Source organism: Physeter macrocephalus, chromosome 6, assembly GCF_002837175.3.
Source record: "Physeter macrocephalus isolate SW-GA chromosome 6, ASM283717v5, whole genome shotgun sequence".
NCBI lineage: Eukaryota > Metazoa > Chordata > Mammalia > Artiodactyla > Physeteridae > Physeter > Physeter macrocephalus.
Window position 1 is genome coordinate 4,628,150 of NC_041219.1, and position 15,292 is coordinate 4,643,441.

Below are 15,292 nucleotides of genomic sequence, written 5' to 3' on the forward strand. Positions count from 1 at the left end.
GTAGGCTTGTATAGCTATAAACTTCCCTCTTAGAACTGCTTTCGCTGCATCCCATAGGTTTTGGATCATCGTGTTTTCATTGTCATTTGTCTCTAGGTATTTTTTGATTTCCTCTTTGATTTCTTCAGTGATCTCTTGGTTATTTACTAGTGTATTGTTTAGCCTCCATGTATTTGTATTTTTTACAGTTTTTTTTTTTCCTGCAGTTGATACCTAGTCTCATAGCTTTGTGGTCAGAAAAGATATTTGATAGGATTTCAATTTTCTTAAATTTACCAAGGCTTGATTTGTTACCCAAGATATGGTCTATCCTGGAGAATGTTCCATGAGCACTTGAGAAGAAAGTGTATTCTGTTGTTTTTGGATGGAATGTCCTATAAATATCAGTTAAGTCCATCTTGTCTAATGTGTCATTTAAACCTTGTGTTTCCTTATTTATTTTCATTTTGGATGATCTGTCCATTTGTGAAAGTGGGGTGTTAAAGTCTCCTGCTATTACTGTGATACTGTCGATATCCCCTTTTATGGCTGTTAGGATTTGCCTTATGTATTGAGATACACCTATTTTGGATGCACAAATATTTACAATTGTTATATCTTCTTGGATTGATCCCTTGATCATTATGTAGTGTCCTTCTTTATTTATGTAATAATCTTTATTTTAAAGACTATATTGTCTGATATGAGAATTGCTACTCCAGCTTTCTTTTGATTTCCATTTGCATGGAATATCTTTTTCCATCCCCTCACGTAGAGTAATCTTGGCTATAGGTTCTTCCCTTTCATCACTTTAAATGTGTCCTGCCACTCCCCTCTGGCTTGCCTAGCTTCTGCTGAAAAATCAGCTGTTAACCTTAAGGGGATTCCCTTGTATGTTATTTTTTGTTTTTCCCTTGTTGCTTTTAATATTTTTTCTTTGTGTTTAATTTTTGATAGTTTGATTAATATTTATGTAATAATCTTTATTTTAAAGTCTGTTTTGTCTGATATGAGAATTGCTACTCTGGCTTTCTTTTGGTTTCCATTTACATAGAATATCTTTTTCCATCACCTCACTTTCAGTCTGTATGTGTCCCTAGGTCTGAAGTAGGTCTCTTGTAGACAGCATATATATGGGTCTTGTTTTTGTATCCATTCAGCCAGTCTATGTCTTTTGGTTGGAGCATTTAATCCATTTACATGTAGTTATTGATATGTTCAAATGTTGGTACGTTTAATATTGTCCCAGAGGTCTCTGAGCCTGTCCTCAATTCTTTTCATTTTTTTTTCTTTATTCTGCTCCATGGTAATTATTTCCACTGTTTTATCTGCCAGGTCACTTATCCGTTCTTCTGCCTCAGTTATTCTGCTATTGATCCCTTCTAGAGAATTTTAAATTTCATTTATTGTGTTGTTCATCCTTGTTTGTTTGCTCTTTAGTTCTTCTAGGTCCTTGTTAAACGTTTCTTGTATTATCTCCATTCTTTTTCCAAGATTTTGGATCATCTTTACTATCATTACTCTGAATTCTTTTTCAGGTAGACTGCCTATTTCCTCTTCATTTGTTTGGTCTGGTGGGTTTTTACTTCACTCCTTTATCTGCTGTGTATTTCTCTGTCTTCTCATTTTGCTTAACTTACTGTGTTTGGGGTCTCCTCGCAGGCTTCAGGTTCGTAGCTCCTGTTGTTTTTGGTATCTGCCCCTAGTGGGTGAGGTTGGTTCAGTGGGTTGTGTAGGCTTCCTTGTGGAGGGGACTGGTGCCTGTGTTCTGATGGATGAAGCTGGATCTTGTCTTTCTGGTGGGCAGGACCACGTCCAGTGGTGTGTTTTGTGGTGTCTGTGAACTTATTATGATTTTAGCCAGCCTCTCTGCTAATGGGTGGGGTTGTGTTCCTGTCTTGCTAGTTGTTTGGTATGGGATGTCCAGGACTGGAGCTTGCTGGTCGTTGAGTGGAGCTGGGTCTTAGAGTTGAGATGGAGATCTCTGTGAGAGATCTTGCTGACTATTACATGGGGCCTGGATGTCTCTGGTGGTCCAATGTCCTGAACTCAGCTCTCCCATCTCAGAGGCTCAGGCCTGACACCCGGCCAGAGGACCAGGACACTGTCAGCCACATGGCTCAGAAGAAAAGGGAGAAAAAAAGAGAGAAAGAAAAAAATTAAATTTAATTTAAAATTTATTTTTAAAATATTATTAAAAAATAATTTTAAAATGTAAAAAGTAATTTTAAAAAAGGAAAAGAGCAACCAAACGAATAAACAAATCCACCAATGATAACAAGTGCTAAAAACTATAATAAGATAAACATAAAAATCAGAAACTAGTCAATCGCATACAATAAACCTCAGTTTTAGTTGGCACAGTCTACAGTTGCTCCCAAAGTCCACCTCCTCAATTTGGGATGATTCGTTGTCTATTCAGGTATTCCACAGATGCTGGGTACATCAAGTTGACTGTGGAGATTTAATCTGCTGCTCCTGAGGCTGCTGGGAGAAATTTCCCTTTCTCTTCTTTGTTTCCACAGCTCTTGGGGTTCAGCTTTGGATTTGGCCTACCTCTGCATGTAGGTCGCCCTCTGGCATCTGTTCTTCGCCCAGACAGGAGGGGGTTAAAGGAGCAGCTGATTAGGGGGCTCTGGCTCACTCTGGCTGTGGGGAGGGAGGGGTACGGAATGCAGGGCGAGCCTGCGGTGGCAGAGGCCGGCGTGATGTTGCAACAGCCTGAGGCACGCCATGTGTTCTACCAGGGAAGTTGTCCCTGGATCACGGGTCCCTGGAAGTGGCAGGCTGCACAGGCTCCTGGGAGGGGAGGTATGGGTAGTGACCTGTGCTTGTGCACAGGCTTCTTGGTGGCTGCAGGAGCAGCCTTAGCGTTTCATGCCCGTCTCTGGTGTCTGCGCTGACAGCTGTGGCTCGCGCCCGTCTCTGGAGCTCGTTTAGGCGGTGCTCTAAATCCCCTCTCCTCGCACACCCCAAAACAATGGTCTCTTGATTCTTAGGCAGGTCCAGACTTTTTCCCAGACTCCCTCCCGGCTAGCTGTGGAGCACTAGCCCCCTTGAGGCTGTGTTCACGCAGCAACCCCAGTCCTCTCCCTGGGATCTAACCTCTGAAGCCCCAGCCTCAGCTCCTAGCCCCCGCCCGCCCCGGCGGGTGAGCAGACAAGCCTCTCGGGCTGGCAAGTACTAGTTGGCACCAATCCTCTGTGCAGGAATCCCTCCACTTTGCCCTCCGCACCCCTGTTGCTGCACTCTCCTCCATGGCTCCAAAGACTCCCTCCTGCCCACACCCCATCTCTGCCAGTGGAGGGGCTTTGTAGTGTGTGGAAACCTTTCCTCCTTCACAGCTCCCTCCCAGAGGTGCAGGTCCCGTCCCTATTCTTTTGTCTCTGTTTTTTCTTTTTTCTTTTGCCCTACCCAGGTACATGGGGAGTTTCTTGCCTTTTGGGAAGTCTGAGGTCTTCTGCCAGCGTTCAGTAGGTGTTCTGCAGGAGTTGTTCCACACGTAGATGTATTTTTGATGTATTTGTGGGGAGGAAGGTGATCTCCACATCTTACTCCTCCGCCATCTTGAAAGCCCTCTCTCCATTTTCCATTGTTACATCACTTTTCTCTAACAACAAGCACAGAAAGTCTATTTTAATGGGAGGGAAATCCAGGTCAAACAAATGAGTTAAAGATTCAAGACAATTCCACTACACATTCTTAAAATGAACTTGCCTTTCTTTCTTTTTTTTAAAATTTATTTATTTGGGGCTGCATCGGGTCTTAGTTGCAGCATGTGGGATCTTCGTTGCTGCATTCAGGTTTCTCTCTAGTTGTGGCATGTGGGTATTTCCTCTTTAGTTGTGGCGTGTGGGTTCCAGGGCGGGTGGGCTCTGTAGTTTGTGGCTCGTGGGCTCTAGTGGAGGCCCACGAGCTCAGCAATTGCAGAGCACAGGCTTAGCTGCCCCTCAGCATGTGGGATCTTAATTCCCTGACCCAGGATTGAACCTGTGTCCCCTGCATTGCAAGGCAGATTCTTTACCACTGGACCACCAGGGAAATCCCGAACTTGCCTTTCTTAAGGCAAGTTTTATGAGTAAAAGCTGACAAGTTTTAAAGAAATATAAGAAAGTAGAATTTAGTTGATCCTTTAAGCCCCAAAGAAACTCAAGGAATCAAAAAATAGGCTATATTTCCTCGTTTCATGCAGTTCATTAATCTTTGCATCCAGAATATTACAAAGTTCCTCCCAGGAAAGAATTATGTTAACATCATACTGTTGCAGGAAGGGGGACGCCTTCCAGGCCCTGAGAGTGGGCTTTTGCCTAACACTTGGAAATGAATTGTCCGAGGAGACACACATGCTGACAAAGCAAGAGATTTTATTGGGAAGGGGCGCCCATGTGGAGAGCAGCAGGGTAAGGGAACCCAGGAGGACTGCTCTGCCATGTGGCTCGCAGTCTTGGGTTTTATGGTGATGGAATTAGTTTCCAGGTTGTCTCTGGCCAATCATTTTGACTCAGGGTCCTTCCTGGTGGTGCGCACATCGCTCAGCCAAGATGGATTACAGCGAGAAGGATTCTGGGAGGATATAAGGACGGGAGTCTCCTGTCTCCTTTTGACCTTTCCTGAATTCTTCCAGTTGGTGGTGGCTTGTTAGTCCTGCATTCCTTACCAGGACCTCCTGTTGTTAAGATAACTCATGCGAGTGGTTACTATAGTGTCTGACCAGGGCGGGCAATTTCAGTCAGTGTTTCCCCTAACAATACTTTCTCACATTTCCATAGAAATTTGCAACTGACAATCACAAACAATGTGTCATTTGATCCACCCAATACCTTTTGAGTTAGTCAAGGTCACACAACTGATGAGTGACAGTGTCAGATCTTCAAAATAGCTTGGTATTTCTGAAAAGGAAGTACCTTAACCTCAGTTAAATAGAATTTTTAATCCCATTCATGGCCATTGAACTTCTGACAAAGCTCTTCATGATTCATTTTTCTTTTCCCATCTAATGTGTGCTGTCAGGTCCCTATCTTGGCCTTTCCCAGCTCTCTGTGGTTTCAGTCTCAGCCTGTCCATACCTTGGGGTCTGACCAATACTGACATAGGAAGGACATAATATTCATATTGTTTTATATCCACAGCGGCTTAGCAGGGATCTGATGCAACAGATGGATTCTGACACGCTTTTGACCTTTCAAGCCCCAAGACTCCTGCCCCTTCATCTTTCCAAGTTGTTCCAGAGCAGTTGACCAGATAACCTGATCAGCACCCTGATCCTCCTCAGCCTCCTGCCAGCTTCCTGCTGAGGACAAGATGCTGCCACGGAGACCCAGCTCACCAGTGGGAATCCAGGCTTTTGTGGACAGATCTCTGAAAATCATGCTTGCCACACCTGTCCCTAGGGTTTGAATTCCATTCTAGATGCTCCCTACCCTCCCTCTTCAAAACTGCCATGTCACAACCTCTCAATGACTTCCAGAATGCTCTGTACCTTCCTGACCTCAATCCCCGAAGTTAGGTCAGTTTTACAAGCCCTGTACACCTCAGTTCCAAATTTCATGTTTCCCTGATGACCCCGAGACATGAAACCTCACAAAACTTACATATTAGCCTAAGTAATGATATATGATGCCAATGAAAACATAATGAAAACAAAGTAACGTCAATGGCTTCTGAATGACTGACTTCCTTTGCTACTTGCTCTCTCTTCCTATTCTCCGAGAAGGGGAAAATTCTTCAGATCAAGAAAAACTAAAGAGAACTTGTCATGGTGAGAAAGCTAATAACAATGATTCACTGATTTATTCAATGAAAATAGCGTGAATAATAATAGTTACTCTTGACAAAGCATTTTCTCTCTCTTCCAAGCATTTTACATGCATTTTTAAAAATGTAATCCTCATGATGACCTTACAGTTCCCATTTTACAGATGAAAGAAAAGAGGCTTGAAGATAGTCAATAACATTCCTAAAGTTTTGCAGGTAATGAAATCTAGGTCTACCTGAATCCTGAAAAAGAGCTCTTAACCATAGCACATGTTCACTGGTTACTCATTAGTATTATTTTACACCAACCAATAAGTTGGCCACCCCAACATCCCTGGGGGTGGCCATACCCAGGATGTCAACGGTTCTCTGATGTGGCTTTACATCTGCAGCTCTGATCATGATGGCACTTTCACCTTTGATCTTTCATCACCATCTGCCCAAAAGAAGCCTTGTCGTGGGGTTGCCAGATTCTCATTCTAGGTAAAGAGAGCAGGATAAGAAACTCTTGCCTTTGTATTTTCTCCTGTGAGCCCGACAGGGTTCAGGACATGATACTCCAAAATATGCCACCTTGATGTATTGAATATTTCACGCTGAAGGAATTTGAGAAAAAGCATTTGCAGAAAAGACTTTCTGACCTTCTCCTGAAGCAGGTCACATAACCAGAGGAAAGGAGCATTCTAGTCTTTGATGACAAGGAACTCAGAGGGGAATCTGAACAACAGCAGGCCTTGCTAAGTGTCCCACCATTTACTACCCTTTTCCATCCTTCACCAAATCTAGCATAAAAACACTCAGGTTTTACTGCTTCTTCAGGTCTTTATTTTCTTGTGAAGGTCCCTGCGTCACATATAATTTAAATAAACGTATGCTTTTCTCTTGTTAATCTGTCTTTTGTTACGGGATCCCAGTCAAGAGTTTAAAACGATAGAGAAAAAAGATATTTTTTGGGACTTCCCTGGTGGCACAGTGGTTAAGAATCCACCTGCCTGTAGGGCTTCCCTGGCGGCGCAGTGGTTGAGAGTCCACCTGCCGATTCAGGGGACACGGGTTCGAGCCCCAGTCTGGGAAGATCCCACATGACGCGGAGCGGCTAGGCCCGTGAGCCACGGCCGCTGAGCCTGCGCGTCCGGAGCCTGTGCTCCGCAACAGGAGAGGCCACAACAGTGAGAGGCCCACGCACCGCAAAAAAAAAAAAAAAAAGAATCCACCTGCCAAGGCCGGGGACCGGGGTTTGAGCCCTGGTCTGGGAAGATCCCACATGCCACAGAGCAACTAAGCCTGTGCGCCACAACTACTGAGCCTGCTTGTTGCAACTACTGAAGCCCGAGTGCCTAGAGCCTGTGCTCTGCAACAAGAGAAGCCACTACAATGAGAAGCCCACGCACCACAATGAAGAGCAGCCCCCGCTCACCACAACTAGAGAAAGCCCGCCTGCAGCAACGAGGACCCAACGCAACCAAAAAAAATAAATTAAAAAAAAATATAATAAATAATGCTGCCTTTAAAAAAGAGAAGATATTTTTCCTTCTCTATAAGCATTCAGATGCCAATTGAATTCCAGACAGGCCAAGATTACCTCAATCCTCCCCAATTCTTTCAATCAACTATCTATTCAGTATAACTATTTAATAATGGCTAACATAAAATTTTAGTGAAAAAATAAAAGAAGGCAATAAAACTGAAAAGGAAAGACATTCTTTTTAGTAGCTGTACAATGATTTTTTCTTTTTTATGGGGAAGGCTGACTTTGTTGGAAATGATTGATAAAAACTTTAGACTGGAACAAGAAGTCCAGGGAATGGGGATAGAGTCTCACCCACTGGTATTCAGCTACTGCCCAACAATCAAAATAATGACCTCTGATTATTGTCAAGGACTAAATCGATGCTTTTACATAAACTATTTCACTGAACAGTACTGCTGTGGGAGCATTAAATAGTTGAGAAGGAAGCCCCAGACAACTAACCCTTTCTGCCCTTGACACTCACAATTGTGCCCCCACTATATACCCCAAAGCCAGTAGAATTAAGCTCATTATATCCATTATCCTTGTTTATGTTAGTGATCATGAGAAGTCCCAGACTCACAACACATCCCTATGTACATTCCCTTTTATGACCTCCTCTCATACCCCTAACTCACTGGATCTGGAGTTCACAGTCCCGCACTAACCAAATTCATCCTATCCTTGACTTCCTCATACTCAAAAGATAAACTGATTTTCCCTTAAAGACACTGCTTCCCTTCCATCCTCCTCAAATGGTGGCTGTTTTCTCACCCATCTTTTGGGCCCAGAGGTGGGGCAGATATCCATTCATGTAATCACTTCTTTGCCCTCCTTCAGCAAACTTGATAATAGTCTTTCCCCTTCTTAACCAGCTTAGAGTTCATTACCAGTTCATGAACCATCATGAGTACTCCCTTGTGTATCCCCATGACTTCCTTGTCCTCATTCTCCCTATCCTACTTCCTTGGCCAAATCAAAGTCTGCTAAACGTTAACTGTCTGTCTCTTCTCTGTATATTTTCACCCACAGCTCAATGTGGATAGAGACTAACACTCAACTACACCAACTGGTGTTCCATAATTTCATGAACTTGGACCTCAAGTGGGCCCTTAAAGTTGCCTGGTAATCTACATTGCACTCTCCTGATCCATCCATTCTTCTGCTTCTCGCAAGCCTCCAGCACTCCCTGAACCTCACTCTCAGCTTTCTATTTCACTGAGAAAACTTTAAACAACCAGTTAAAATTTCCAAAAGTTCTCACCACCACATTTACTCAGCTACCAACATCAGAACCCACATAGTCTACCTTCCTACCTGTTAACAAAGATAAATTTTTGTGCACCTACCTAAAGCCAATTCCTCTGTGTCCTCAGTTCATCTCTCTTTCTTACTCATGGAAGTACTCTGAAGTTCTTTCCTCTCTCTCCTATATCATGTATTGTTTTACTCTAAGATCATTTCTACTAATATGTAAACATACTTCTCCCATTTTAAAAGCAACAACTAAAAATATTTGAAACTTCTTTTGATGTCATATCCTGACATCTTCCCCTTTCTTTGTTCTCCTTTGAAAAAAAAAAGAAACTTCTAAAAAGAGTTAACTATGCTTATTGTCTCCAATGTCTCTCTTAATCCCATTCTAATCAGGCTTTTACCCTCACCCTCCAACTGAATTTCTCTTGTCCAAGGTCAGCAATGGTTTCCATGTTCCTAAATCCAGTGTTCAGTTCTCAGTCCTCATTTGACCAGACTTAACTGCATTTAATACAGTTTATTCCTGAAATGTTTTCTTCACTTGGCTTTCAGGACATCTCATTTTTTAGGTTGTCCTTTTACTTCACTGACCATTTCTTTTCAGTCTCTTTTGGTCTCTCCCCAGCCTCTTAAACATAGTGTGACTTAAGACTCAATACTTTGCTTTCCTTCTCTTCACTATGTAAACTCATGACCTTCATAAGTTCAGCTGGTATTAGGTCTTTAAATACCTGCTCTACCTTCAACTCCTAAATTTACATCAACTGTCCAGAGTTCTCTCTCAACTCCAGACTGATATACCCAATAGCCTACTCAGCATCTCCACTTTGAAATCTAATGGACTCCTTAAACTTAACCTTCAAAATTGAATTTCTAGTTTTCCACCCAAGACCTGCTACCTCCAGTTTCCCCATCTCATGTGATGACAACTTCATCTTTTTAGTTGGTCAGCTAAAAAATTCGAGATATTCTTGACTCATTTTGCTCCAACCACACTGGAGTGCTGGCTCTTCTTTTACCATTCAAGGCAAGTTTCCACTTTAGAGCCTTTGCAAAAATATTCGCTTTGCCTAGAATCCTCTCTTAGCTCTTACAAGTGCTTCCTCAATTGTTATCTCCTCAATGAAGCCAATTATAATTACTCCATTTAAACCTCTAGCCCATTTGCTTTGTCCCACCTGTAGTTTTCCCAGTTCCCCCATTCCTTTTTACCTTTTTTCCATAGCACCAATCACCTTCTAACATACCATGCAATTTACTAACATATTATGTATTTCGTTTATTATCTGTCTCCCCTTTGCTAAATTCTAAATTCCTCGAGGGCAGGGATCCTTGTTTGTTTCGTTCACAGGTGCCTGGAACAGCACCAGACCCATGGTACGTGCTGCAGTAAATACTTCTTGAGTGAAAGAATGAACTCTCACCACAATATTATGAGGAAGGCACAATTCTTTATCAGATGAGGAAACTGAAGCTTAGAGAATATGAGGGTCACACTACTTGTAATGGCAGGACCAAGATTCCAATCCAAGCCTCTCTCCCTAGAGTTCCCACTCACTATTCCATACCAAATGGTGTTTGCCCAAAGTGGCCAGAGGACAAAGGGGATACCAAGATGAAGGATGCCAGGGGGAGTTGAGGGAGAAAGGAGAAATAAATTTTTGTGTGCCAAGCTAAACAATTTGGACTACTTTCCACAGAAGAAGCTCTGAAGTAAATGGCTACATAATTACATCCATATTTTGGAGCGATAACTCAGACAGCTACCAAATGGAACACTGGAAACCAACAAATCGCCAGCGGAGAGAAACACAAATTTTAATGGGTCTTAATCCAACTCTAACATTTCCACAGCTAAAAATTACTCTCCTACTAATTCATTAGTCCGTGGTTCATTTAATCTGGTCCCCACTTTAGAAAAAGTCTGATACAACATAAATAGTTATGAAATTACACTTTATTCATATATATTAAATATTGATAAACAAACTTATTACTTTCCATTTGGGTACAATCACAATTGTCAGCAATATTCTGAAGCACCAGGCATGAGACGAGATGAGATGCTATGTTTTTATCAGGGGACAAGCCATATTGCCTGACACACTCAAGTGCTGTCTGACATGCTATCATAGCAGTGGCTCAGAAGGCAGACATAGTCTCAAATAGGCAGCAACTGGATGGGATCATTTCATTTATCAGCATTCATTATATCATCAAGTGAAATAAATGCACAACCCAGAGGGTCTTGCTTAGGTCAGCTGCCTAGTTGGCCCCTGAGATAAAGCCTTGTAATCACATAGACTTGCCTAGTGAGTCAGAAAAAAAAAGGGTCAAGTGAAATAGTCACAGGATACAGTAATTATAAATAACACATAAATTAATAGATACTCATTTTCATGACATAAAAGTTACTATTATAAATACTTTGATTGATAAGTCTAAATATATATTCCCCATATAAATAATGTAAAATATTAAATATTAATAAATAGATTTAGATTTAAAAATTCAAATATTGCAGGCAGGATGACCATTATTTCGATGCTCTCTGGCCTCGAAACAGATTCTGACTTCTCCTCCGCTTTCTGAGGTTAGATCTTGGCGACAGGTCATTCATCACTCTGATGAGTTCACTTATGGCTTTGCGTTGGATCTGCAGATCATCTACCTATTGGGAAAGAAAAACAGCAAAATTAATTTCAGGCATACAAATCATTAGGATAGTCTGCTGTCATGGTCCAAGAAAGTAGAAGTATTCCTTTAAAATAAATTATTTTCACTAGCAATATATTACCTTAATATGTAATGTTGGTTTCTTCAGTGATTAAGACCAAAATTATAATTAAATTCCTAGTTGTGCTGTAACATGGTGGGACACATTACGTATCCTTTAATTTACCACTACAGAATTCTGAAAATTATATACTGGAAAGAGCCCTGAAGTAGTGACAAAAAAATGTGTGTTTGAATTCTGTGTGTGCAATACCTGTGACTTTAAACTAGTCACTTAACCTCTCCCAATCTCTGTTTTCTCCTCTGAACAATAAGGAGATTGTTTAGACGACCTCTAGGCTCTCTACCACTTCTATCACTTTGTACTTAGTCTTTGCTATAAGTATCAAATGAGTTACTATAGCCAATGGCTCTCACCTTTGGTGTGTAGAAGAATAACGTGGAGACCTAATGAAGAACTCAGACACCCAGGTGTATGAAATCAGACTAGGCCTGGGCCATTGTGTAGTTACTAACATCACCAGGTGATTCAGGCACCACCAAAGTTTGAAAACCACTGGTATAGGTTCAGTACTTTGTAAACACCAAGTCCAAGTCAGATGAAAATCATAGTTTTTAATTTCCCCCAAATTAGGTCAGTCTCATCATTTCCATAATGGGATTAAAAATAAACACTGCAGGGGACACGGGTTCGAGTCCTGGTCTGGACTCATCCAGGACTGAACAGCAAGCCAGAGGCAGCACTGGGCTAGGAATAAGTGCTTTTTCATTCTCTAGCCTACAACCAATGGATATCTGCTGAACACCGGAAAACATTACCAGTGGAAGTAGTAATGGTCTTATAATTTTTCCAAGCCACTCTCATACCATCGAAAGTACTGGAGACTAGAGAATTCTTGAAGAGCAAGCATTTATTTCAGTTCCTAGGAGCTTATGTGAGATTGCTGAGAGGCAGACCCAGTTATAGGGAGAGCTGGGCACAAATCCTGAGAGCACAAGTCATAACGGGGCCCCTCCTCTTCTCATTCAAGCCTATTTATACCAAAGCCAACCCCCCGCCCCCCAAAAATCTGGAGGCCTTTGTCTCTTAGATGAAATTTTGGAAAATGTGACGTCTTTATGCTTCAAAGTTATTTTTCAGCTTCTAGAAACCATAACTTTAAAGACTCAAGGCAATTTGATAAGATAACGCTTAGGAGCCTAAGGATTTCTCCAGACAAGATGTTCTAGTATCCAAAAGTTGATAGGACAATTCTCCTATAAGGTGTATAAATTCTACCTATTTTCTTTTCTAAAAGCAAACACTCTCACCTCTACTTGGGCTGCACAATCTGAGAGGTTGACCAGAGTCTGGCTGTCGGAGGGCCTTTGTCTCCTCAAAGGCCATACCTTTCTCCTAACTCATTCTCATTTTCTACCCATGGCATTGTAGAATTTTAGAGCAAAGGAGACCATAGAAATTATAGTGAACCCGACAGGCTTCTTTTAAGATGAGGAAAACAGCCTCAGCCAGGCCTGTGATTCATCTGAGATCACACATTTCTTTGGTGGCTGAGCTGGGAGAAGCAACACACATCTTCTACCCCTGCCCTCCCACTGCTCTTTCCATTAAGACATGCAACCTCCTATTCAAAGCAAGAGAATTTCCAACACACAAACAAGGGGCAATGGGGGAGCTGCTTTTCAATACTCCCCCCACTTCTTCACTACTTCTTTCTCACTGATTTGTTCATTCACCTATCTCTGTGCTGTAGGCACAATTTCAGTATTTTCCCAAATCACAAATTTAAGTGACTCGCATAACTGACTGCAAAGTCACCCAAAACACAAACAGAATTGGTAAAGAGGGGTTTTGGCCACAGGTTCATTTCATAGCTTTAACAACTGTACCCAGTAGCTAATTTCTACCTTCTGGGAATGAAGTGCTTTGCAAGAGCCTCTGCAATGAAACCAAAAAAAAAAAAAAAGAATTAAGATCATCTCACCGGAATTTGAATCAGCTTTTTGAAGTTATCCAGTTTCTCAGAGCTGCCATTTAAGAACTTCTGAAATATGTCCTGCTTGATGATATCCATGCTCCTTTGAATGATCTGGTTATCTTTTAAGCTTTCAAAGAGTTTGAAGTAGAAGGAGACGATTTGGCTCTGAATTATTTTTTTGTCACTCTCCTTGGGAGAAAAAGGCACAAAGAGAAGTTGATGTGAATTTATCCATCAGAAAATAAGCAATAGGAAAATTAGCCAAATGGAAATGTTCAGCTTACATCTTTCCAATTCTTCAAAATTTCTAAGAAAAGAGGCCCACCCTCAGCTACATCTGGGTTACTTGCATTCTGAGAAAACAAAACAAAACAGGAAAAAATTGGTTTACAATTAGTCCATAAATTGCCCTAAAACTGTACTTCAAGTTTTATTGAACTTGGATGCTGACAATGTTCACTGATTTTCTTTTCAACACTCTGTTTAGTTCTAACAATGCTTTCTCAAAAGCTATCATGTTGGATACAGCCAAAGACTATCATGCTATTTTAGCTTTCTTATTTACTAATATAACTTCACAAATGAACTCAACAAGGCTGATGATACTTCAGTTGTCCCAAATAACTATAGTAAGGGACAGAAAGTATTTTTAGGTCTAGTAAAAAACCCCAGCAAAGCCATCTCACTATAAAATACTGCCCCGCTATGGGACAGGTTTCTATAACCTCTATCTGTGCCCTCCTATAAGGTATTATGTCAGCTTTAAAAGCTAGCTCCAGCTGTAATTATAGTAGCTAAATTTTGGACATATAATAAAATATTTAAAATGCAAAAAACTATTTTAATTAACCATAAGTAAAAATTTTAAGAAACTCATAAAATGAAAAAAAATTTTTTAATATAAAGTAGATTAAACTCCTACAAAAAAATCTCAGCAAATGACTACTCCAAGAGTAATTCACAGACAATCTGGATGGGACAGCAAAATTTTAAAACCACTTTTTGGAGAAAAACACCTGTAAGTGATTTTTTTTAAGCCAAAGCTTTAAGGACCTCATCTTCTTTAATTGATCAGTTATTTCAAATGATCATTTTTAATGCTAATCTTGACCTTCCTTTGACTGTCACCATCATAGCAGCCTGAGAAATCAGAAAGACCTAGTCATTTTTTCAGGATGCATACTACTTGACATCATAATTGAATGGATTCTCATCACAAAATTAGCAACGCTCTAAATTATACCCATATTATGCCCATCTTTTGGAGGATTCATGAATCCCCACTAAATCTCTATAGCAAATTAAGCAGAAAGTTAAAGCATTATCTAGATCATTTAGTCAAAAAAACACATCCAGTCAACAACAGTCACAATAACACCAAGTCTTCTCAAGATGACTGTGGGCTAGAGATGAGAGCCCATCATAGATACAATTACAAGTCAACATCAAACATCAGTCATTTCAACCACAAGCAAATATTATTAAAAGGTCAAACTTACAAAATATTCCTTTAGGTTTTCTATTTCTTTAAAAAATGGGGCCTGGCAGTAAGAGCCAGAAGAACCCAAAATCACGCACAGCTGAAAAGCTAAGAAATAACTGGTATATTTCATTGTTTCGGAGAGAATTAGGTGAAGTAGTTGAAATCAGTAGCTCCTGTATTAAGTTGATCAGGTCCCAAGGACGTAGCTGATCTCTCTTTTCTAATAGCTGATCTTCAGATGATCAGAAGAATGTACTGTGTCTCCTTTTGCTACTGGTATTTATACCTAGTTGAAGTCTCATCAGGATTACGTATTTTCACAAGTTTTTTAAGATGAGATGGTGACAGATAGACGGAGATGCTAGTTAGTTGGTATTAATAACTATGGTTTTGTGGCATTTTGGTGTTGTAGTTAGAGTTTCCTTTCAACCCCTTGGGTCTTTTGACGAGGAGACAGACCCATCATGCCCACCTGTGCCATTCTTGTGGGATACTTTGAAAGCACTTTCACTTCACACCATCCAGGGATTGGAAATTTTTGTGCACCTCCTCCCTTTGCCCTTGTAAAATGTTGATTCCTCATCCAGAGGAATT

The 15,292-nt window shown here is 40.9% G+C and overlaps 1 protein-coding gene across 1 annotated transcript; it reads right to left on the reverse strand.

Moving 5' to 3' along the window:
• Window positions 1-10,440: 10,440 nt before the first annotated feature.
• On the reverse strand, window positions 10,441-14,923 carry IFNG (interferon gamma). Its single transcript, XM_007106255.2, has 4 exons — window positions 14,715-14,923; window positions 13,500-13,568; window positions 13,222-13,404; window positions 10,441-11,171 (listed from the first exon to the last, which is right to left on the reverse strand). The coding sequence occupies exons 1-4, from the start codon at window positions 14,826-14,828 to the stop codon at window positions 11,037-11,039; spliced, it is 501 nt and encodes a 166-aa protein (XP_007106317.1). The 5' UTR covers window positions 14,829-14,923; the 3' UTR covers window positions 10,441-11,036.
• Window positions 14,924-15,292: the final 369 nt, after the last annotated feature.

Bases quoted from the DNA above. Each gene is read 5' to 3' on its own strand.
- IFNG (XM_007106255.2), bottom strand. From the start codon at position 14,828: ATGAAATATACCAGTTATTTCTTAGCTTTTCAGCTGTGCGTGATTTTG. The intron at 13,569-14,714 runs GTAAGTTTGACC...TTGTTTTCTCAG, and splicing joins AAAACCTAAAGGAATATTTT to AATGCAAGTAACCCAGATGT. The intron at 11,172-13,221 runs GTGAGATGATCT...CTTTCCCAATAG, and splicing joins AAAAGCTGATTCAAATTCCG to GTAGATGATCTGCAGATCCA.